Source organism: Salvelinus fontinalis, chromosome 13 (assembly GCF_029448725.1).
Source record: "Salvelinus fontinalis isolate EN_2023a chromosome 13, ASM2944872v1, whole genome shotgun sequence".
NCBI lineage: Eukaryota > Metazoa > Chordata > Actinopteri > Salmoniformes > Salmonidae > Salvelinus > Salvelinus fontinalis.
The window spans coordinates 10096792-10121882 of record NC_074677.1 but is presented as its reverse complement, the minus strand read 5'-3'; the positions used below and the strand labels follow the sequence as shown (position 1 = coordinate 10121882).

The 25091-nt window shown below is 40.4% G+C and overlaps 2 protein-coding genes across 3 annotated transcripts in view; one reads left to right on the top strand and one right to left on the bottom strand.

Moving 5' to 3' along the window:
* Positions 1-25091, bottom strand: part of opcml (opioid binding protein/cell adhesion molecule-like) — a 363698-nt gene that overhangs the window by 298386 nt on the left and 40221 nt on the right. The window lies entirely within an intron of this gene.
* Positions 9886-13458, top strand: LOC129868050 (piggyBac transposable element-derived protein 4-like). The gene is made up of 2 exons (XM_055941629.1): positions 9886-10862; positions 11306-13458. The coding sequence occupies exons 1-2, from the start codon at positions 10684-10686 to the stop codon at positions 13047-13049; spliced, it is 1923 nt and encodes a 640-aa protein (XP_055797604.1). The 5' UTR covers positions 9886-10683; the 3' UTR covers positions 13050-13458.

Below are 25091 nucleotides of genomic sequence, written 5' to 3'. Positions count from 1 at the left end.
TACCACCTCCCTTTAATTCTTGAAAGGATTGCATCAATAATGCAGTCAACCCAATGATTTCCAGTCCGAGCAATGTGTTGATGGACAATGTAAATGAACGTAGCTTTTGGACACAATCAATCCTGAGGGGTGAATATGACCAAAGGCCATTCTAAAGCCTCTATAGTCTCCGCTTCTTGGCCCTCTGGGAAATGTGGTCCATCTCTGGGAAACGGGTTACTCGTCATGCCTCTAGCACATCCACATTGCGAAGGGATTTTTCTTTTCATTAAAGAAACAAAGCATTTCACACTAGGACACACAATTCTTTCTCGTCCACCTCCAGGGGTGGTCAGCCACATTCCTCCATAATCGGATTATAGGTCTTTGAGTCTGTCTCATACCTAGCCTGTATGATCCAATGTTGATGTAATCGGATCAAAGAACACATGTTAATGCAGGGTGTAGATGTGGCATGAATCCATCCAGATTACAGAGCCTAGCAAAGCATTTATTTTTTACAATTGTGATCAGTACTCCAGACACTCTTCTAGGGCACGTCAAAGTTTGCATATGGCTGCATGAGGCTTGAGTTGACTGCTGTATGTTTTGGCCTTTCATCACTCCAGCAAATGTCTGCCACAGTGTCAAAAACATTTCCCAGTTTGCTAATTGTGGCTCTGATCGAGATAACTTGTGTGGATGTTTGATGCCAAATGCCAATCTCTGTTGTCATCCTCTTCCAAAAAGCCCATTAATTCTATGTGCACACGCATACAAACGGACACACACACGGACACACGGACACACACACACACACACACACACACACACACACACACACACACACACACACACACACACACACACACACACACACACACACACACACACACACACACACACACACACACACACACACACACACACACACACACACACACACACACACACACACACACACACACACACACACACACAACATTTGGAAATTACCTTCTGCTACTCCTAAAAGGTCTTCTTTCTTCAACAAAGCTACAGTTGGTGGTTTATATCACTCTGACTGCAATGTAGGGACCCAACTACTGTCCCCAAAGTGAAGTTGAAAATTTCACTTGTACATAAAGATCACAGCAGTCAATATTGAGTGGCCTAACTATTAAGGCTTCTACCATCTTGGGAGAGTCATATTGTATATTTATTGGATTGGGAAAAGGGGGCAGCTTACAGCTTAATCTAATTACAGTTTACACTTATAGACATTTTATTTCATTTTCGACAGCGTTCCCCAGATGGAGATTGCCACCGCCAACAGGGCAGGAATTGCCACATGGTCTACAGCCTTGGTTGTATTTTCTCCCACTTGCAAAATGTCTCCAGCTTGATATGTTTTACTTAAACACTGTCTGAAAGATCTGATTTCCCCCGAGTCATATTACAGAATCTGTAAAATTGTTTTGCAGCCCCTTGAGTAATAAACTACCTCTCCGTGCTATCTAAAGTTCGACCTATTGCTTCCTCCCCTGACTTCTCCCCATCAGCATGCGGTCTTTCCAAACGTTAGCACACCACCGGGACTCCTCTCTTTCTCACCAGTGCCAACACAAGGGCATTTCAAGCCCCAACAACTAGGGAGCAGGTGCTGTCATGCGACTTCTATGATAGTAGAAGTGCCTTTTATTTGTTTGATGACAGAGACATTTGAGCTTTGTTTTCATAGTGAGTTTATTGCAATATCAAGTGCAACTGAATCTCTGGCATAGGTAAATTTAATCCACTCCACTACTTTCCAATTAGATAATTTCCCAATCTCAATGAATACTACCTCATTCGGGTTCATCCGGGTAAGCTGTACTGTACATACAGTGCCTATAGAAAGTCTACATCCACCTTGGATTTATTCACATTTTATTGTGTTACAAATTAGATTAAAATGTATTTAATTGTATTTTCTTGTCAACGATCTACACAAAATACTCTAATGTCAAAGTGGAGGAAAAATTCTAATATTTTTTAAAGATAAATGAAAAGTGAATCACTAATATACCTTGATTAGATAAGTATCCACCCCGAGTCAATGTTAGAAACACCTTTTCAAGCGATTACAGCTGTGAGTCTTCTTGGTTAAGTCTCATAAGAGCTTTGCACATCTGTATTGTGCAATATTTGCCCAATATTCTTTTCAAAAATGATCATGGCTAGACAGCAATTTTCAAGTCTTGCCATACATTTTCAAACAGATTTAAGTCAAAACTGTAACTTGGCCACTCAGGAACATTCACAGTCTTCTTGGTAAGCAACTCCAGTGTAGATTTGGCTACATGTTGTAGGTTATTGTCCTGCTGATAGGTTAATTCCTCTCCCAGTGTCTGGTGTAAAGCAAGTTTTTCTCTAGGATTTGCCTGTGCTTAGCACCATCCCGTTTCTTTTCATCCTGAAAAACTCCCCAGTCTTGGCTGATGTCAAGCATACCCATACCATGATGCAGCCACCACCATGCTTGAAAATAAGGAGGCAGTTACTCAGTGATGTGTTGTGTTGGATTTTCCCCAAACATAACGATTTGCATTTAGGGCAAAAAGTGTATTCCTTTCCTTAGTTTTTTAGTGCCTTGTTGCACATGTAAAGGATGTCACGCTGCTTGCTAAGCGAGTACAAGTTTCTTCCAATTCAGCTCATATCTAGCACAAACTTGGAACCTCGGCCTCATAAACATACGTGACCATCCTCCCTCAAGCGTCTTAGCCAATCGAGCCACCTCAATTCTAGCTAAGGAAGCGACGCAAGTGGGACACTTCAGGCTGACGAGTAAGTTTTACATATCCCTATGTGCTACAAATACGTATGCATGTTTTGGAATATTTTTATTCTTCTTTTCACTGTCATTTAGGTCATTATTGTGGAGTCACTACGATGTTGTTCTCAATTTTCTCCTATAACAGCCATTGAATTCTTACTGTAGCTGTTTTATAATCATGGTGACATCCCTTAGTAGTTTTCTTCCTATCCTGCAGCTTGATTCAGAGGGAAAACTGTATCTTTGATGTGTCTGGGTGGTTTAATACATCATCCACAGCATAATTATTAACTTGACCATGCTTAAAGAGATATTCAATGTCTGATTTGTTTTTGTTACCCATCTACCAATCACTGCACTTTTCTATAAGGCTTAAGAAAAGCTCCCTGGTCTTTGTAGTTGAATCCATGCTTGAACTTCAATACTTGACTAAAGGACCTAACACATGTTGTATGTATGTGGGACAGAGGAAGGGTTAGTCATAAAAATGTCATGTCAACCCCTATTATTTCACACAGAGTGAGTGAGATGACAGAAAAGTGAGAGTGAGATGACAGAAAATGATGCAGACAGAGATGGTCACAGATGGATATAGTGTTAGGATGTGAGAGTGGCTTGGCTGTGCCCTCAAATCTGCTTCGGGTGACTATGTGATAATTGTTTTGTTTTTTTATAGATTTTTTTAGGGGTAGATCAGCTTTAATATTGCGGATAGATTGTAACTTCCATCAATGTAATTGTCTGCATAATTTCCAATCCCCCATATATTTTTGGGGTAAATATCTATATATGTATATATATATATATATATATATATATATATATATATATATATATACATACATACATACATACATAAGTATACATACACATACAAATACAAATACATGTATACATATCTAAAACAATATATATTTTCCTTTTTATAACCCTACCACCCCTCCACTCATTGGAGTAAACTAATAAGCAACAACACTTAGTTTTCTACTTCCAGCTTATACATACTATATATATTTTACAGACACAATCTATTTTACAATAGTAATATTTTTTTTTGTCCTGGCCTTCCTCTAACCTCTCCCATCTACTTCTGATGTCCATCAAGTTTGATTTCTATTTGCCATATATTTTTAACTGTGCTATTTCACAAAAGTTCTGAACCTATATACATTTTACAGACACAGTATATTTTACATTTGTTATCTTGTTGTTATTATTCCCACCCTTCAGCTCCATTCAAACCCTCCCCTCTATCTCTTAACTCCATCCATATTGGATTTCTATTTGTCATACATTTTTCAACTGTGCTGTGATGCTTCACAACAGTTCTGAACCTTTCTATTCTCATAGTTTCTACTGATTGTAAATTAAAGATAAACATTTTTGCGAAAAGTATTATTATATTATTGATCGATTGACTATGACTTTTCAAATCACCCAGTATTGTTGTCTACAGCGTTAGCTCCAGGTAAAAGTTGCAATTCTTCAGCCATTCCTGGACCTGTGACCAAAAACGAGCTACATATGGACAGTACCAAAATAAATGATCGAATGACTCTGCCTCTTCGCAGAAAAATCTGCAGAGCTGGGAATGTTGTATCCCCCCATATCTATAACATTCTATTGGTTAATAATTTCAATTGAAAAATTATACATTTTGAATCTGGCGTCGTTTTGCGTGTCAATACATAAACCATGTGCCATGGAATCGGTACATCGAAAATCTCTCCCCAACTATTTTGCAATGTATATGGCACAGCTGTCAATTTATTGGTCCTTAAATTACATTGGTATACTTTTTATTTAGCATAATTTTCTTTAACCAATTATGGTCTTTAATTCAAGGCCGACAGTCAAGTTCCCTACCTTTTCCCCCTTCCACTTTCCTCTTCCATTTTTGTGGCAAGGCTGCTATTAGTTGGTTGTAATTTTGGGTAGAGAAAACATTTCCATATATTTGTGTTAGCTACATGTGTGACAAAACGTTACCAGTCCTATTTATGATATAATGTACAAAGATTATACCTTTTTTTAATGTTATCGAAAAATAACGTTTTTTTTTATCAATTAATATATTTGAGTTTAACCATAATATTTGTTGTATTATTTGTTCTGCCTTTTTGGTGGATTAAACTGAAATTGCAACCAACTTTCTATGGCTTGTTTAAAAAATAACGATATTTTGGAGATTATTTCATTTTCAAAAAAAACGAAATTGAGCGGTTGTAATCTGAATAAAGGGAAAAGGATATTCTTGAACATGGGGTGAGACATTCTTACTTATTTGCAAGAAAACCAGTTCGGATTTAACTTCTTATGGCTGCAGGGGCAGTATTGAGTAGCTTGGATGAAAGGTGCCCAGAGGTGCCCATAGTAAACTGCTTGCTCCTCAGTCCCAGTTGCTAATATATGCATATTATTTTTAGTATTGGATAGAAAACACTCTGAAGTTTCTAAAACTGTTTGAATGATGTCTGTGAGTATAACAGAACTCATATGGGAGGCAGAACCCTGAGAAAAAATCCAAACAGGAAGTGTGAAATCTGAGGTTGGTCGATTTTTAACCAAGCCCCTATGGAATACACAGTGGGATATGGATGAGTTTGCACTTCCTACAGGTTCCAGTATATGTCAACAGTCTGTAGAACCTTGTCTGATGCCTCTACTGTGAAGTGGGACCGAAGGAGACAGGAATTAGTCAGGTCTATCATGACCTGACCATGCTCTGACCATGCGCGTTCACATGAGAAGGAGCTCTGTTCCATCGCACATCTGAAGTCAATGGAATTCTCCAGTTGGAACATTACTGAAGATTTATGTTAAAAACATTCTAAAGATTGATTCAATACATCGTTTGACATGTTTCTACTGACTGTTACGGAACTTTTTGACATTTCGTCTGCTTTTAGTGAACGCGCTTCCTGACTTTGGATTTGTTTACCAAACACGCTAACAGAAATAGCTATTTGGACATAAATGATGGACATTACCGAACAAAACAAACATTTATTGTGGAAGTGGGAGTCCTGGGAGTGCATTCCGACGAAGATCCGCAAAGGTAAGTGAAGATTTATAATGCTTTTTATGAGTTTTGTTGACTGCACAATTTGGCGGGTAACTGTATGGCTTCCTTTTGTGGCTGAACGCTGTTCTCAGATTATTGAATATTGTGCTTTTGCCGTAAAGCTTTTTGAAATCTGACACAACGGTTGCATTAGGAACAAGTGTATCTTTAATTCTATGTAAAACATGTCTCTTTCATCAAAGTTTATGATGAGTATTTATGTTATTTGATGTGGCTCTCTGCAATTTCCCCGGATATTTTGGAGGCATTTCTGAGCATGGCGCCAATGTAAACTGAGGTTTTTGGATATAAATATGAACTTCATCAAACAAAACATATATGTATTGTGTAACATGATGTCCCATGAGTGTCATCTGATGAAGATCATCAAATGGTAGTGATTAATTTTATTTGCCTGCCATATGAGTTCTGTTATACTCACAGACATAATTCAAACAGTTTTAGAAACTTCAGAGTGTTTTCTATCCAATGGTAATAATAATATGCATATACTATTATCTGAGACAGAGTAGGAGGAAGTTCACTATGGTCACCAATTCATCCAAAAGTGAAAATGCTGCCCCCTATCCCAAAGAAGATAACGAGATTGCAGTCATAAGAATTAACTTTTGTATGACTAGAGCCTTAAGTGAGAGGTCTAATGCCTTAATATCTAATACTTTCTTCCCTTCAAATTCATATTCATTATATAAATTCAGTAGACCCTTTAAATTGTATCTGTATTGCCATTCCAAATAAAATGGAATATTTTTTGCTCATATATTTAAAAAAAAAAACAGGTCGCTTGGTGTAGGCAAAACAATAAGCAAATAGGTCAACTGCAATATGACTAAAGAGTTAATTAGAGTGATTTTTTTACAAATAGAGAGGTATTTTCCTTTCCATGGAAGCAACATCTTATCTATTTTTGCTAACTTTCTATTCAAATGTATTAGAGTGAGGTAATTTATTTATTTCGGGATACGTATACCGAGTATATCCACAGACCATATTATTGGTAAACTACACTGTAATGTAAAAGTCGTATTTTTTTGTGATCCAATACGTAATATAGTACACTGGTTTTAATACAGAGAGGTTAGAAAAAGTATCTAGATTGTCTATGAGGCTGTGGAGGGATTCTAATCTTGGATTTAAAAGAAAACATGAGTCATCAGCGTAGAACCTTTGTTTTTAAGCCCTGGATTTCTAATTGCTTAACCTTTCACGAGTATCTACCCCGGGTCCGGGATCACCCCCCACCCCCCCACACTGAGTAGCATAGCCTAGCATAGCGTCACAATTAAATAGTAGCATCTAAATATCATTAAATCACAAGTCCAAGACACCTAATGAAAGATACAGATCTTGTGAATAAAGCCACCATTTCAGATTTTTAAAATGTTTTACAGGGAAGACAAAATATGTAAATCTATTAGCTAACCACGTTAGCAAAAGACACCACTTTTCTAACTCCATCAGTTTCTTACTCCATCAGGTGCTATCACCAATTCGGCTAAACTAAGATATTGATAGCCACTAACCAAGAAAAAACCTCATCAAATGACAGTCTGATAACCTGTTGAGGCTGGGGGCGCTGTTGTCACTATTTATGCTAATCGTGTAATTTTTGAAACGGCTTCCCACAAAATTCTTGATCGTACAATATGCATATTATTAATATTATTGGATTATTGGATAGAAAACAGTCTATAGTTTCTATAGGAGTTGAAATTTTGTCTCTAAGTGGAACAGAACCCATTCTACAGCAATTTCCCTGACATGGAGTCAGATTTCAGAAATGTTGGCCCCTGATCTGGAGTCAGTTAAAAGGCCACAGTTATTGCTATGAGTATACGGACACTGCTTACGTCTTCCCCTGGATGCCTTTACGTGATGACGATTTGAATGGGGTCGATTGCGCGTTCACAGGCACTATAAATTAAAAAACCCTGTAGCTAGTAAGTCTTTTGGAGCTGCGTTATGCGCGTGGAGGACACCGACCCGCACCTGTTCCAAGCATTAGTGTTGGGAGTAATCTTTCTCCGGTCATGTTAAGACTCGTTATAGGAGTTAAAAACATCATAAGGTAGTTAATTTAAAGCGTTTTATAGCAATTTATATACCCGTTTAGTGCGATTTTGGGACATTTATTTCTGAAACGCTGTGAATCGCTGGGCACGCTTCCAGTTCATGCTGAACGCAGTTGGCATTTCCACATGGCAAGAGGACAGCTTTCCACCAAAAGACGATTAGACCCAAGAAAGGATCCTTTGCCCAAGATACTGATGGAAGAACAGCTCAAAGTAGGACATTTTTATTATGATAAATCGTGTTTCTGTCGAAAAATGTTAGTGGCTTAGGACGCCATGTTTTTTGACGTAGCTTCGCTTGGCGCAAACTGTATTGAAAAGTAAGGATAATTTAAAAAATGTAATTCCACGATTGTATTAAGAATTAAATTGTCTATCAATCGATGTCCACCCTATATTTTTTAGTCACGTTTATGAGTATTTATGTATAAGAGTAGATCACTGTCTAATATGGCGCACGGACATTTTCTCACCAGCTGGGCTACATTTCACATTGTCTAACCATGATTTTGGTGGCTAAATATGCACATTTTCGAACAACATAGCACATAGCAGCCCAGCATTGATTCTAGCCAAAGTGAGCGATAACGTCAACATCGCCAAAATATATTATTTTTTTCACTAACCTTCTCAGAATTCTTCAGATGACACTCCTGTAACATCACATTACAACATACATATACAGTTTGTTCGAAAATGTGCATATTTAGCCACCAAAATCATGGTTAGACAATGACAAAAGTTGCCCAGCTGGTCAGACAATGTCGTGCGCCATATTAGACAGTGATCTAGTCGTATACATAAATACTCATAAACGTGACTAAAAAATATAAGGTGGACAGCGATTGATAGACAATTTAATTCTTAATACAATCACTGATTTACATTTTTTAAATTATCCTTACTTTTCAATACAGTTTGCGCCAAGCGAAGCTACGTCAAACAAAATGGCGTCATAAGCGATTAACATTTCTCGACAGAAACACGATTTATCATAATAAATTGTTCCTACTTTGAGCTGTTCTTCCATCAGAATCTTGGGCAAAGAATCCTTTCTTGGGTCTAATCGTCTTTTGGTCGAAAGCTGTCCTTTTGCCATGTAGAAATGCCCATTGCGTTCGGCATGAACTGGAACCGTGCACAGAGATTCACAGCTTTTCAGAAATAAATGTCCCAAAATCGCACTAAACGGATATAAATTGCTATAAAACGGTTTAAATTAACTACCTTATGATGTTTTTAACTCCTATAACGAGTAGAAACATGACCGGAGAAATATAACTGGCTACACTAATGCTTGGAAAAAGAACGGGTCGGTGTCCACCGTGCGTCCGACGCAGCTGGAAAGGAGTTCCTACCTACACGTGTTTTTGTTTTATAGGGGCTGTGATTGCGCAATCGATACCATTCAAATCGTCATCACGTAAAGGCATCCAGGGGAAGACGTAAGCAGTGTCCGTATCCTGATAGCGTTCACAGTGGCCTTTAAACTGACTCCAGATCAGGGGCCAAAATGTGTGAAATCTGACTCCATGTCAGGGAAATTGCTGTAGAATGAGTTCTGTTCCACTCAGAGACAAAATTCCAACGCCTATAGAAACTAGAGAGTGTTTTCTATCCAATAATAGTAATAATATGCATATTGTACAAGCAAGAATTTAGTAGGAAGCCGTTTAATCTGTAATGCAATTATGCTAATGAGAAAACAGCACCCCCTGTAGTCGCAAGAAGTTAATGTTATTGTTGGATCTGATTTTAACAGCCAACATTTCGATGGCAATAATAAATAGATATGCCGATAGTGGACAACCTTGTTTTACTCCTCTTGACAGTTAAAAACTTTCTGAGATGTTGCCATTATTTACTATTTCATACCTAGGGTTACTACACATAACTTTAACCTGTCTAGGATCAGCGTGGCGCTAGCGGGACGTTTGACAAGAAAAAAAAAATAAATGGCGGAATGTCATAATTATAAATATTTAGCTTTAATTAAATCAGAAGTGTTATACACAATATCAAATCTATACCTCTTGTTAATCTTGCCAATATGTCCGATTTCGAAAAGCTTCACTACAAAAGCGATTATCGATCAGTAAACAACACATTAGGTACAGTTACAACAAAGTACATTAGTCACAAAAGTCATAAATAGCAATGCAAAGCATCAATTACCTTAGGAAATTTTCTTCTTTTGGCAATCCTAAAGGTCACGACGAAACAATCAAGTGGCTTTTTGATCGATATAATCCATTTTTATAGCCTAAAACGAAACATTTTGTGAACGGCTTGTGTGGAAAATTCAGCGTCCATCAACTTTGGACGTAACATTCATTGTAATTACTCACTCTAAAGGGACGTTTATCAAGTCAAGTTCGGTTTCATTAGAATCCTCTGTTTGTTAGTAATACAACCAAACTTCGTGGTTCTTTTTCCGGGACATATTGACCGAAGAAATTCGATCTGAACACACCTACCAGCTACGTCATTACGCGCCAATCGATTGGCCTGTTCGTCTTTGATTGACTGTATCTCGGTCCAATGACCACTGATCTTTTTGAAATCTAGCTGGATAGATAGCCAATGAGCAGAGGTAAATAGGGATATCAAATGGTTCTACCCGGAAATAATAGGCATCTTTGTAAAGCCATGCGTGTTCGCAGCTATTCCCCATTGAAAATCAGAAAGTAAGGAGCTCACCGTTTTACGCGCCGCGAAAGTTTGTTTTGGAGCATTTTCAAGGATCAATCATGGCAAATAAATCAGCCAAATCAACGACCAAGACGAAGTACACAGATGTGCAAGATATAATTAGTGAAATTGACCGTGAAAGTGAAAATGAGCATCTAATTGATTCCAGCGAGGTTGAATCCGTTGATTCTGAATTCGAAGACATGTTTCTACACGGTGAAGACCCAGTTTTGGATCGGTGAGTAACGTTGTTTGGAATTAGTAATATCATATATAATTCATTTGAGTTGTTTGATATATTTGTATTTTATTTGCCTTATATAAAAATATGACTAGGGCATGAAATAAAGGCACATTGTGTATTTCTAATAGGTGCTATTTACACACACACATATTGCAGTAGCCATAAGCTCACCATGGTCACACATTGTGCATTTCTAATAGGTGCTATTTACACACACACATATTGCAGTAGCCATAAGCTCACCATGGTCACACATTGTGCATTTCTAATAGGTGCTATTTACACACACACATATTGCAGTAGCCATAAGCTCACCATGGTCACACATTGTGCATTTCTAATAGGTGCTATTTACACACACACATATTGCAGTAGCCATAAGCTCACCATGGTCACACATTGTGCATTTCTAATAGGTGTCTGTCTTTATTTCACAGTCGCAGCGATTCTGATTGGGAGCCAAGCTGCAAATCCCCCACTGAAGCTGGTCCATCCAGCTGGACCCCTGCTGTATCCGGCACCACACCTACTCCCGCCCGGCCATCAAGGGGTGGTAAGCCGGCGTCAAGGAAGCGGAGGAAGGGCAGCGTGGAACCGTCCAGCGTGGAACCTGCCAGAGCGGAGGAGGACCGTTGGCACACTGTTCTTGAGGAGGATGTGGCCCCACCAACTCCACTTTTCCGCCCAAAACGCCCAGTAGGCCCTCAATTGGACCTGACTTCCAAATACACCCCCATGCAACTTTTCCAGTTGTTCTTCACCTCGGCAGTTCTTGATACCCTGGTGATGAACACTAATAGATATGGGGCAAAGAAGCAGGAGAAATGGAAGGACATTTCCATTTCAGAACTGTTTTGCTACCTGTCCATGGTCATTTACATGGGGGTGGTGAAGCTGAAGAACCTCAAACACTACTGGAAAACTGCACCACTCTATCAACTGCCTTTCCCCTCAACGGTCATGTCTTGTACTAGGTTTCTGACAATTTCGCGGGCACTTCACATTAGTGACCCAGAGGTTGATAAGGACAACGAGGCGAAACGAGGCACAGCAGGGTTTGATAAGCTCTGCAAGATCAAACCTCTCTACCACGATATCGTTGAGGCATGCAAGACATATTTTCAGCCCGCCCAGAACCTTTCCATAGATGAGAGAATGGTAGCCTCAAAGGCCAGAATTGGCCTAAAACAGTACATGCGCAACAAACCCACAAAATGGGGTTACAAGCTGTTTGTTTTGGCCGATTCTGCGTGTGCATACACGTGCAATTTTTTTGTCTATGAGGGGAAGAACACTTGTGCGAGCGGTAAGGGACTCAGTTATGATTCTGTGATGCAGTTATTAGATTTCCAGCTGCTGGGGAAGGGCTACAAACTATTTGTAGACAACTTCTACACAAGCCCTACCCTGTTCACAGACCTGAGGAAGCTGGAGATGTGGGCCTGTGGCACCATTCGGACCAACCGAGTGGGTTTTCCAAAAACCAGGGTAAATGACATGCCTAAGCGGGCTGAGCGGGGTACCATGAGATGGATCCGTGAAGATGGTTTGCTGTTTGTGAAGTGGATGGACACTCGCGAAGTGGTGATGTGTTCCACTATTCACAAGTCGTTCGGTGGGGATCACGTTGTTCGCCGTTTGAAAGGTCCTACAGGCGCTTGGACTGCCAGAAATGTCCCCATTCCAGATGCTGTGAGGGATTACAACAAGAGCATGGGGGGTGTAGACCTATCCGATGCACTGATAGGATATTATAACGTCCTTCATAAAACCATGAAGTGGTACAAAACACTATTCTATCATTTCATTGACATTGCTGTGGTGAATTCCTTCATCCTCCAGAAGGAAATGGCCAAGAACTGTGGACAGCCCCCCATCTCACAGCTAGCCTTCAGGGAGCAGCTCATCCAGGAGCTTGCTAACTACAGCAAGAACACTGTAGCACCTTCTGTCCCCTCTACCTCTGTCCCTTCTGCTCCAACCAGCGGCACGCACATGCTGGATTTCATCATTGCAGGCAGGGATGTGCCTCGGGGGAAAAGGGGCACAGTAGGGCGGCTTCGTTGTGCCCTGTGCCACAAGAAGTCCCCTGTCACCTGCACCACCTGTGCTGTGACCCTCTGTTTCACACCAGAGAGAAACTGCTATGGGATATGGCATCGGGAGCGCAACATTGTGTAGAGGACAGAGTCTTCACATGATTGAACATTTGAAGTGTAAATAGTTCCCCTTGTTATTATTATTTTTTTTTTAAATATTCATTTTTTTCCTTGAATTTTTCAAATATATATTTTTGGGGGTATGTTACAATAATTGTTTTGTATTTTGTATATAGGTTTTGTATCATTGTATCATTGTACCAATTCGGCCACTTGGGTACATTTGGGAAACTTGTGAGGGACACCTGGTTGACCTCATGCTCAATGGCATGTACCTCACTCATTCCTGAATGTATCCATCTGAAATTTTGGTAAAATACTGTTGCCTACCTATGTTCTCATTTGAAATGATCCCCAGTATCATAACTGAATGTTTGGCCTTTCTTGTTGATTTTTAAAGATGCAACATCAGTAAAAGAACAAAAAACGTCTGTTGATTTCCTTGTATTTTCTTCTACCAGATCTATTGTGTTATATTCTCCTACATTCAATTCACATTTACACAAACTTCAGAATGTTTCCTTTCAAATGATACCAAGAATATGCATATCCTTCCTTCTAGGCCTGAGCTGCAAGCAGTTAGATTAGGGTATGTTTTCAGGCGGAAATTGAGAAAAAGGGGGGTCATCCCCAACAGGTTAACCCATTTTATAAGAGATTCTCCCAAATTGAAATATTCCAGGCATTTAAATATAAACTCCACTCGTACTTTATCAAAGGCCTTTTCAAAGTTAGCAATGAACACCAGGCCTGGTTTCCCAGATATTTTATGTGATTTGTTAAGCCTAATTTTACTGCTGAACTAATTTAGGCTTGCCTTAACAAAGGGTCTGAAAATGTTTGCAATGTCCAATTTGTTATTGTTACCCATCTGCCAATCACTTCCCTTCTTTGAGGGTTATCATGGCGCTGTAAGGCAGCCAAAACAGAAAGGTCTGTAAATGTTGTAGCTACATATTTTTGATATTTTTTTGTGTCATCCTGATTTTAAATACATTATCCAGATGCATGGTTGTATTGTGTTTGACATTTTCAAATAAATCTATCTATCTATCTTTCGAGAAGCTCCCTGGTCTTTTTGTTGAATCTGCGCTTGAATTCAATAATTGACTGAGTGATCTTACAGATGTATGGGGGACAGAGGAAGGGGTAGTCATAAAAAGATAATGTCAACCCCTATCATTTCACACATAGTGATTCCATGTAACATATTATGTGAGTTGTTAAGTCATATTTTATTTCTGAACTACACTGAACAAAAGTATGAATACAACATGCAAAAATTAAAAATATTTACTGTGTTACAGTTCAGATAAGGGAATCAGTTCATTGAAACAAATGTATTAGGCCCTAATCTATGGATTTTTTATGACTGGGAATACAGATATGCATCTGTTGGTCAAAGAGTAGAAAGCCAGTCAGTATCTTGTGTGACCACAATTTGCCTCATGCAGCGCAACAAATCTCCTCCATTTGATCAGGCTGTGCGAAGTTGCTGGATATTGGCGGGAACTGGAGCACGCTGTCTTGCACGTCGATCCAGAGCATCCCAAACTTGCTCAATGGCTGAAATGTCTGGTGAGTATGCAGGCCATGGAAGAACTGGGACATTTTCAGCTTCCAGGAATTGTGTACAGATCCTTGTGACAAGGGGCTATGCATTATCATGCTGACCCATTAGGTGATGGCGGTGGATGAATGGCATGACAATGGGCAACAGCATCTCGTCACGGTATCTCTGTGCATTCAAATTGCCATCACTAAAATGCAATTGTGTTCATTGTGTGTAGCTTATGCCTGCCCATACCATAACCCCACCCCCACAATTGGGCACATACAGCTGTCTGCCATTTTTTTTTTTTTTTTTTTTCATCTTTATTTAACCAGGTAGGCCAGTTAAGAACAAGTTCTCATTTACAACTGCGACCTGGCCAAGATGAAGCAAAGCAGTGCGACGAAAACAACAACACAGAGTTACACATGGGATAAACAAACGTACAGTCAATAACACAATAGAAACATTTGTATACAGTGTGTGCAAATGAAGTAAGGAGGTAAGGCAATAATAGGGCAGTAGTGGCGAAGTAATTACAATTTAGCAATTTACGCTGGAGTGATATATGTGCAGATGAGGATGTGCAAGTAGAAATACTGGTGTGCAAAAGAGCAGAAAAATAAAAACAAAAATGGGGATGAGATAGGTAGTTGGTTGGATGGGCTATTTACAGATGGGCTGTGTACAGCTGCAGCAATCGGTAAGCTGCTCAGACAGCTGACGCTTAAAGATAGTGAGGAAGATATAAGTCTCCAACTTCAGTGATTTTTTGCAATTTGTTCCAGGCATTGGCAGCAGAGAACTGGAAGGAAAGGCGGCCAAAGCGGGTGTTGGCTTTGGGGATGACCAGTGAAATATACCTGCTGGAGAGTGTGCTACGGGTGGGTGCTGCTATGGTGACCATTGAGCTGAGATAAGGCAGGGCTTTACCTAGCAAAGATTTATAGATGACCTGGAGCCAGTGGGTTTGGCGACGAATATGTAGCGAGGACCAGCCAACGAGAGCATACAGGTCGCAGTGGTGGGTAGTATATGGGGCTTTGGTGACAAAACGGATGGCACTGTGATAGACTGCATCCAATTAGCTGAGTAGAGTGTTGGAGGCTATTTTGTAAATGACATCGCCGAAGTCGAGGATCGGTATGATAGTCATTTTTACAAGGGTATATTTGGCAGCATGAGTGAAGGAGGCTTTGTTGCAAATTAGGAAGCCGATTCTAGATTTAACTTAGGATCGGAGATGCTTAATGTGAGTCTGGAAGGAGTTTACAGTCTAGCCAGACCCCTAGGTATTTATAGTTGTCCACATATTCTAAGTCATAACCGTCCAGAGTAGTGATGCTAGTCGAGCGGGCGGGTGCGGGCAGCGATCGGTTGAAGAGCATGCATTTAGTTTTACTGGCATTTAAGACTAGTTGGAGGCCATGGAACGAGTGTTGTATGGCGGCGAAGCTCGTTTAGAGGTTTGTTAACACAGTGTCCAAAAAAGGGCCAGATATATACAGAATGGTGTCGTCTGCGTAGAGGTGGATCAAAGAATCATCCGCAGCAAGAGCGACATCATTGATATATACAGAGAAAAGAGCCGGCCCGAGAACTGAACCCTGTGGCACCCCCATAGAGACTGCCAGAGGTCTGGACAACAGGCCCTCTGATTTGACACAATGAACTCTATCTGAGAAGTAGTTAGTCAACCAGGCGAGGCAGTCATTAGAGAAACCAAGGCTGTTGAGTCTGCTGATAAGAATACGATGATTGACAGAGTCGAAAGCCTTGGCCAGGTCGATGAAGACGGCTGCACAGTACTGTCTTTTATCTATGGCGGTTATGATATCGTTTAGGACCTTGAGCGTGGCTGAGGTGCACCCGTGACCAGCTCGGAAACCGGATTGCATAGCGGAGTACGGTGGGATTCGAAATGGTCGGTGATCTATTTGTTCACTTGGCTTTTGAAGACTTTAGAAAGGCAGGGCAGGATGGATATAGGTCTGTAACAGTTTTGGTCTAGAGTGTCTCCCCCTTTGAAGAGGGGGATGACCGCCGCCGCTTTCCAATTTTTAAGAATCTCAGACGATATGAAAGAGAGGTTGAACAGACTAATAATAGGGGTTTCAACAAAGGCGGCGGATAATTTTAGGAAGAGAGGGTCCAGATTGTCTAGCCCAGCTGATTTGTAGGGATCCAGATTTTGCATCTCTTTCAGAACATCAACTGTCTGGATTTGGATGAAGGAGAAGCGGGGAGGGGGGGCGGGGCTTGGGCCAGTTGCTGTGGGAGGTGCAGATCTGTTGGCCGGGGTTGGGGTAGCCAGGTATATTTCAAACCGGGATCCATCTGTGAAGAGCACACTTCTGCAGCGTGCCAGTGGCCATCAAAGGTGAGCATTTGCCCACTTTAGTCGATTACGACGCCAAACTGCAGTCAGGTCAAGACCCTGGTGAGGACGACGAGCACGCAGAAGAGCTTCCCTGAGACAGTTTGTGCTGAAATTCTTTGGTTGTGCAAACTCCGTCTCATCAGCTGTCCGGCCTCAGACGATCCCACAGGTGAAGAAGCCGGATGTGGAGATCCTGGGTGGGTGTGTTATATGTTGTCTGCGATTGTGAGGCCGGTTGGATGTACTGCCGAATTCTCTAAAACGACGTTGGAGGCGGTTTACAGTACAGAAATTAACATAAAATTATCTGGCAACAGCTCTGGTGGACATTCCTGCAGTCAGGGTGCCAATAGCACTCTCCCTCAAAACTTGAGACATTGTGTCACAATGTGGCATTGTGTTGTGTGACAAAACTGCACCTTTTAGAGTAGTCTTTTATTGTCCCCCAGCACAAGGTGCACCTGTGTAATGATCATTCTGTTCAATCAGCTTCCTGATATACCACACCTGTCAGGAGGATGGCTTATCTTGGCAAAGAAGAAATGCTCACCAACAAGGATGTAATCACATTTCTCAGGAGGCTGAAGAAATTGAGCTTGGCACCTAAAACCCTTACAAACTTTTACAGATGCACAATTGAGAGCATCCTGTCGGGCTGTATCACCACCTGGTATGGCAACTGCATTGCCCGCAATCGCAGGGCTCTCGAGAGGGTGGTGTAGTTTGTCCAACGCATCACAGAGGGAAAATTGCCTGCCCTCCAGGACACCTACTGCACAGGAAGGCCAAAAAGATCATCACGGACAACAACCACCTAAGCCACTGTCTGTTCACCCCGCTATCATCCAGAAGGCGAGGTCAGTACAGGTTTATCAAAGCTGGGACGGAGAGACTGAAAAACAGCTTCTATCTCAAGTTTATCAGCCTGTTAAATAGCACTTTTGATGCTGCTGCCCTCTATACATAGACTTGAAATCACTGGCCACTTTAATAAATGGAACACTAGTCACTTTAATAATGTTTATATTTTGAATTATATTTTGAATATATTTTGAATTTTGAATTACCCATCTCATATGTATATACTGTATTCTATTATTTTCTACTATATTTTAGTCTATGCCGCTCTGACATTGCTCATCCAAATATTCATGTATTCTTAATTCCATTACTTTACTTTAGATGTGTGTGTGTATTGTGTGTATTGTTGTGAAAGTGTTAGATATTACTTGTTAGACATTACTGCACTGTTGGAGCTAGAAACACAAGCATTTCGCTACACCAAAAATAACATCTGCCAAACGTGTATGTGACCAATACAATTTGATTTGATTTGATTTGATTTGTGCACAACATTTGAGAGAAATAAGCTTTTTGTGTCTGGAAAATTTCTCGGCTCTTTTTTCATTTTGCATTTTCTATTTTTGTTCAGTATAATTTAGGCTTGCCTAAACAGAAGGGGTGAATACATATGCAATGACTATATTTTAGTTATTACATTTTTATGAATAATATAAAAGAAGATTTAAAAAAATCTCTTTTCACTGACAGTATTTTGTGTAGAGCAATGATCCCAAAAAATGTTGGGACCATGATCTTAATTCTGCAAGAATTGTTGAGGTATCAATGTCCATAATTACTACCTCAACTGGCCAGTGTGATTTTTTAGAGAGGACGGGAACACCGTGACCTTGACCAAATTTATACGCTTTAGATGTCAGGATTCATTTACACTTCAAGACTATCCATACTAGATGCGTCTTCAACTACCTCCGGAGGTGGTCAGGAAGATCTAATAACAATCAAATCGCAATGCGTCTTTTGATTGTCTACACCTATTGACAAATGTGGGCACAATCAGAATGTGGACAAGATCAGGAAAACAGACGCATGTTAGAACCAGGTATAAACAAGGCTTTAGTCGATTCTTTGTCCTGATTTGATATTGTGTTAAATAGAGACTCCAATAGAGCATATTTTGAACTCCTACGTTTTGCCTATTCTTCTTGACATTTCAAACCTCACAATAATTTGAGTGACGCATGTGGCAAACCTCAATTCAATAAACTAATGTCCATTTTAAATCAACAAATACTTATTTTTTTCATTTTCCAAGTCATTTGCATAGTCAATCTGTGGGGACACAATACATTCCAGAGGAGTCTGGATCTCTATGAAGACAAGGAGAAATGAAGGACAGAAAGCAATTATGGAGTTAGGTGTTTGGCTTGTCTTTCAGTGTCATATAGTGTAGTGACCTTGAATAAACCCTTGACTAACTGACACAGCTCTCTTTCCCAAGAGCAAAAACACACACTTTACTTTTTGAACAGCACTTCTGTACTGTCTTCCTGCAGTTTGAGCCCAGCCACTCTCCTCTCTCCTGAGATAGTGATTGGATGGCAAAAACTCCTGCCGTTTCTGACAAGGTTATATGGCTTAAGCATGAAACTAATGGCAAGGGAGCCACATCCAATCAAAAATAGAAATCTTACTATTCTTGAAGCTGTCATTCCAATGTTCACACAATATCTTTGTTTTCTACTGCACACACAGACACATACTATCACGTTTCAATGTAAGACCCAAATGGAGGCTGTGTCGAAGTAAAAATGTTTATTACAGCAACAGGGGCAGGTAAATGACAGGTCAAGGCAGGCCGGGATCGGTAATCCAGAGTAGTGGGACAAAGCTACAGGACGTCAGGCAGGCTCAGGGTCAGGGTAGGCAGAAAAGGTCAAAACTGGGAAAAACAGGAACAATCAAGAGACAGAAACAGAGGGGGAAATGCTGGTAGGCTTCACGAAACATAACAAACTGGCAACAGACAAACAGAGAACACAGGTATAAATACACAAGGGATAATGGGGAAGATGGGCAACACCTGGAGGGGGTTGGAGACAAGCACAAAGACAGGTGAAACATATCAGGGCATGACACATGCTGTAATTCTGAAAGATGGACACGTCTACCTGTGTGGGAAGTCCACCTGGTAGTCAAAATATACACGTTTTACTGTACAAGATAAAACTTTAAAAACTATAAACAATAACTCAAAGACTAAAACAGTATTCTATTAGACCATGGAGAAAATAGCTACAGTGTACATATACTGTAGCTATGTGGGTTCAATTGAATAGAGACCATGGTCATAGAAAATGTAAAGTCATGTAATATATCTATTCTCAAACCATCAAACTTTGAATGGCCAAGGTTACAGACATCTCACCCCCTAATGTGCCATGTTAAAACTAAGTTCTCGACACAATAAACCACTTCCCGGTGCATCTGTAACTTCCAGTGAGTACTTGGCCGGGTGCCACTGGTGCTTCAGACCTCCACCAATCACGACCCCCTCCTGTGTAGATGTCTCCAATCAAACATGATTAATTAATCCACTTTTGACAACCATGACAGGTCTCAGTAACAAGTGATGTCTCCAAACGTTCTAAGCGGTCACCTTCAGGAGAAAGCTTGTCTTTGACAAGGTCATGTGCCGATATCATCTAAGGACTCAGAGTATTTGGGGAAAAACAGTAGAGTTTAAATATACATAGTCTGGCGCGCTTGATGCGTTCCAGACTGAAGGGTGTTAGATGTCAGCTTTTATTAGACTTTGAGATGCATTTGGTCATTGGCGTAGTCAAGATCTAATACCTAATTGGTTTTCCCTTACCTATGAGGTTGGCTAAAATTAATTTTCTGAACAGTTTAGACTTAACAGCTTTATATATGAATGCTGGGAAGAGTTCGTTCCAATAACTCAGACATGAAGAGAGTGTATTCAGTTCATTAGCTACTGTATAAAGCATTGGGATTAAAGTATTTTTTCCAAGCAAAATACTTACAAATTCTGAATACTTTTGAGTTTTGAAAAGCTCCTTCCAACTTTGATATACTGTACTTCTGTGAACAACTACCCTCACTTCAGGACAAAGCCAAGTCATTTGAAATACAACAACATAAGTATACTGTATACCATTACTGAACAGCAATACATCACGATAGCCTTGGCACATAGAGCATAATGACAGAGGGCCATGTAAATGAATGGCCATAAATCCACCATCCACCTTCTGTGAAAACCATCAACCATCCACCTTATGCTGTATATGTCTAGGCCTCACAGTCCACTTGTCTGCTACTCCACAGTGGTCTATTGTCATTGGAGAAAACTCTGTCTACCCCTCTCTCTCTCCAAGCTCTCCTCCACCTTTGTCTGTGGTGTTATCATTAATTAATGGGTTCATTCTCAAAAGGAATCTTAAACTGAGAGGACCCCAGATGATCCTTTGAAAAAGGAAAGCTGATAACAAGGGGATAGGAGATGATGTGGAAAAGACTAGTTGAATGAAAGCTAACACTTTGCGGGAGTCTGCATGAGGCTTTCATTGACATGGTCGGGAGCTTGATATTAGCAGGTTATGCTAGACTTTGTTCACAGCAGTTACTTAGCCTCTAAGTAAGTAAGTAGGTACTAACTTCCACTTAAGTCAAATTTCACTGTCATACATGGATGTCAATGGGAAACTAAGTGAAAATGTTACTTAAGCGAAAGTTAAGATTCGCCTTAGTTAGATCTTACATCTCCTACATTCACCTGTAATAGTAGTTTCTAGAAAAAGCAGGGTAAGGAATTCATCCCCGGCATTACTTTTGTGTAACTGCATTGTATGCAAAGACATTACCAATGCAACCGAGTGTATGTGGGCATCAGAAACAGGTAATGCTCCATTAATATTCTACTGCACTGTTTCATTACCATAGTATTTCCCTCTTTCAACAAATTTCAGATTAATATCCATTTTAATTTGTTTTCAGCACATACCAGCATGCAACTGAGTGAGCAGGCAGCAGCTAGTAGCCATGTAAATGATCCACAATCCAGGATCATTGCATTGCTTGACTCTTACAAGCAATGTAACGGTACACTACCGTTCAAAAGTTTAGGGTCACTTAGAAATGTCCTTGTTTTTTAAAGAAAAGCACATTTTTGTCCATTAAAATTAACATCAAATTGATCAGAAATACAGTGTAGACACTGTTAATCTTGTAAATGACTATTGTAGCTAGAAACGGCAGATTTTTATGTAATATCTACGTAGGCGTGCAGTGGTCCATTAACAGCAACCATCATTCCTGTGTTCCAATGGCAGGTTGTGTTAGCTAAACCAAAGTTTATAATTTTAAAAGGCAAATATATTATTAGAAAACCCTTTTGAAATTATGTTAGCACAGCTGAGAACTGTTGTTCTGGTTAAAGAACAAATAAAACTGGCCTTTTTAAGACTAGCTGAGAATCTGGAGCATCAGCATTTGTGGGTTCGATTACAGGCTCAAAATGGCCAGAAACAAAGACTTTCTTCTGAAACTCGTCAGTCTATTCTTGTTCTAAAAAATAAAGGCTATTCCATGTGAGAAATTGCCAAGAAAATGAAGATCTTGCGCCGGTGCACAACTGAGCAAGAGGACAAGTACATTAGTGTCTAGTTTGAGAAACAGATGACTCAAAAGTCCTCAACTGGCAGCTTCATTAAATAGTATCCGCAAAACACCAGTCTCAACGTCAACAGTGAAGAGGCGACTCCGGATGCTGGCCTGCTAGGCAGAGTTGCAAAGAAAAAGCCATATCTCTGACTGGCCAATACAAATAAAAGATTAAGATGGGCAAAAGAACACATACACTGGACAGAGGAACTCTGCCTCGAAGGCCAGCATCCCGGAGTCGCCTCTTCACTGTTGACGTTGAGACTCCAGATACTAAACAAGTCTAAAGAAGGCCAGATTTATTGCTTCTTTAATTAATCAGAACAACAGTTTTAAGCTGTGCTAACATAATTGCAAAAGGGTTTTCTAATGATCAATTAGCCTTTTAAAATGATAAACTTGGATTAGCTAACACAACATTCCATTGGAACACAGTAGTGATGATTTCTGAAAATGGGCATCTGTATGCCTATGTAGATACAGTTGAAGTGGGAAGTTTACATACACTTAGGTTGGAGTCAATAAAACTCATTTTTCAACCACTCCATAGATTTCCTGTTAACAAACTATAGTTTTGGCAAGTCGGTTAAGACATCTACTTTGTGCATGACACAAGTCCTTTTTCCAACAATTGTTTACAGACAGATTATTTCACTTATAATTCAATGTATTATAATTCCCGTGGGTCAGAAATTAACTTACACTAAGTTGACTGTGCCTTTAAACAGCTTGGAAAATTCCAGAAAATTATGTCATGGCTTTAGAAGCTTCTGATAGGCTAATTGACATCATTTGAGTCAATTGGAGGTGTACCCGCGGATGTATTTCAAGGCCTACCTTCAAACTTAGTGCCTCTTTGCTTGACATCATGGGAAAATCAAAAGAAATCAGCCAAGACCTCAGAAAAAAACATTTAGACCTCCACAAGTCTGCTTCATCCTTAGAGGCAATTTTCAAATGCCTGAAGGGACCATGTTCATCTGTACAAACAATAGTACGCAAGTATAAACACCATGGGACCACGCAGCTGTCATACCGCTCAGGAAGGAGACTCGTTCTGTCTCCTAGAGATTAACTTACTTTGGTGCGAAAAGTGCAAATCAATCCCAGAACAACAGCAAAGGACCTTGTGAAGATGCTGGAGGAAACAGGTACAAAAGTATTTATTTCTTCAGTAAAACGAGTACTATATTGACATAACCTGAAAGGCCGATCAGCAAGGAAGAAGCCACTGCTCCAAAACTCCCATAAAAAAAGCCAGACTGCACATGGGGACAAAGATCATACTTTTTGGAGAAATGTCCTCTGGTCTGATGATAGAAAAATACCACTGTTTGGCCATAATGACCATCATTACGTTTGGTGGAAAAAGGGGGAGGCTTGCAAGCCGAAGAACACCATCCCAACTGTGAAGCACGGGGTGGCAGCATCATGTTGTGGGGGTGCTTCGTTGCAGGAGGGACTGGTGCACTTCACAAAATAGATGGCATCATGAGGAGGAAAATTATGTGGATATTGTAAAGCAACATCTCAAGACATCAGTCAGGTAGCTAAAGCTTGGTCGCAAATGGGTATTCCAAATGGACAATGACCCCAAGCATACTTCCAAAGTTGTGGCAAAATGGCTTAAGGACAACAAAGTCAAGGTATTGGACTGGCCATCACGAAGCCCTGACCTCAATCCTATAGCAAATTTGTGGGCAGAACTGAAAAAGTGTTTGCGAGCAAGGAGGCCTACAAACCTGACTCAGTTACACCAGCTCTGTCAGGAGGAATGTGCCAAAATTCACCCAACTTATTGTGGGAATCTTGTGGAAGGCTACCTAAAATGTTTGACCCAAGTGAAACTATTTAAAGGCAATGCTACCAAATACTAATTGAGTGTCTGTAAACTTCTGACCCACTGGGAAAGTGATGAAAGAAAGAAGAGCTGAAATAAATAATTCTCTACTGTTATTCTGACATTTCACATTCTTAAAATAAAGTGGTCATCCTAACTGACCTAAGACAGGGAATTTTTACTCGGATTAAATGTCAGGAATTGTGAAAACTGAGTTTAAATGTATTTGGCTAAGGTGTATGTAAACTTCCGGATTCAACTGTATTCCATAAAACATCTGCCTTTTCCAGCTACAATAATCATTTACAACATTAACAATGTCAACAATATATTTCTGATCAATTTGATGTTATTTATATTGACAAAAAATTTGCTTTTCTTTAAAAAAAGGACAATTCAGGGCCTCCCGGGTGGCGCAGTGGTCTAGGGCACTGCATCGCAGTGCTAACTGCGCCACCAGAGTCTCTGGGTTCGTCCCCAGGCTCTGTCGCAGCCGGCCGCGACCGGGAGGTCCGTGGGGCGACGCACAATTGGGCTAGCGTCGTCCGGGTTAGGGAGGGTTTGGCCGGTAGGGATTTCCTTGTCTCATCGCGCTCCAGCGACTCCTGTGGCGGGCTGGGCGCAGTGCGCGCTAACCAAGGGGGCCAGGTGCACGGTGTTTCCTCCGACACATTGGTGCGGCTGGCTTCCGGGTTGGAGGCCCGCTGTGTTAAAGAAGCAGTGCGGCTCTGTTGGGTTGTGCCTCGGAGGACGCATGGCTTTCGACCTTCGTCTCTCCCGAGCCCGTACGGGAGTTGTAGCGATG

What these genes read in the sequence shown, in the direction of transcription:
- LOC129868050 (XM_055941629.1), top strand. Translation starts at nt 10,684, where the DNA reads ATGGCAAATAAATCAGCCAAATCAACGACCAAGACGAAGTACACAGAT. An exon ending in GAAGACCCAGTTTTGGATCG is followed by an intron (nt 10,863 to 11,305) that starts GTGAGTAACGTT and finishes TTTATTTCACAG; the next exon opens with TCGCAGCGATTCTGATTGGG.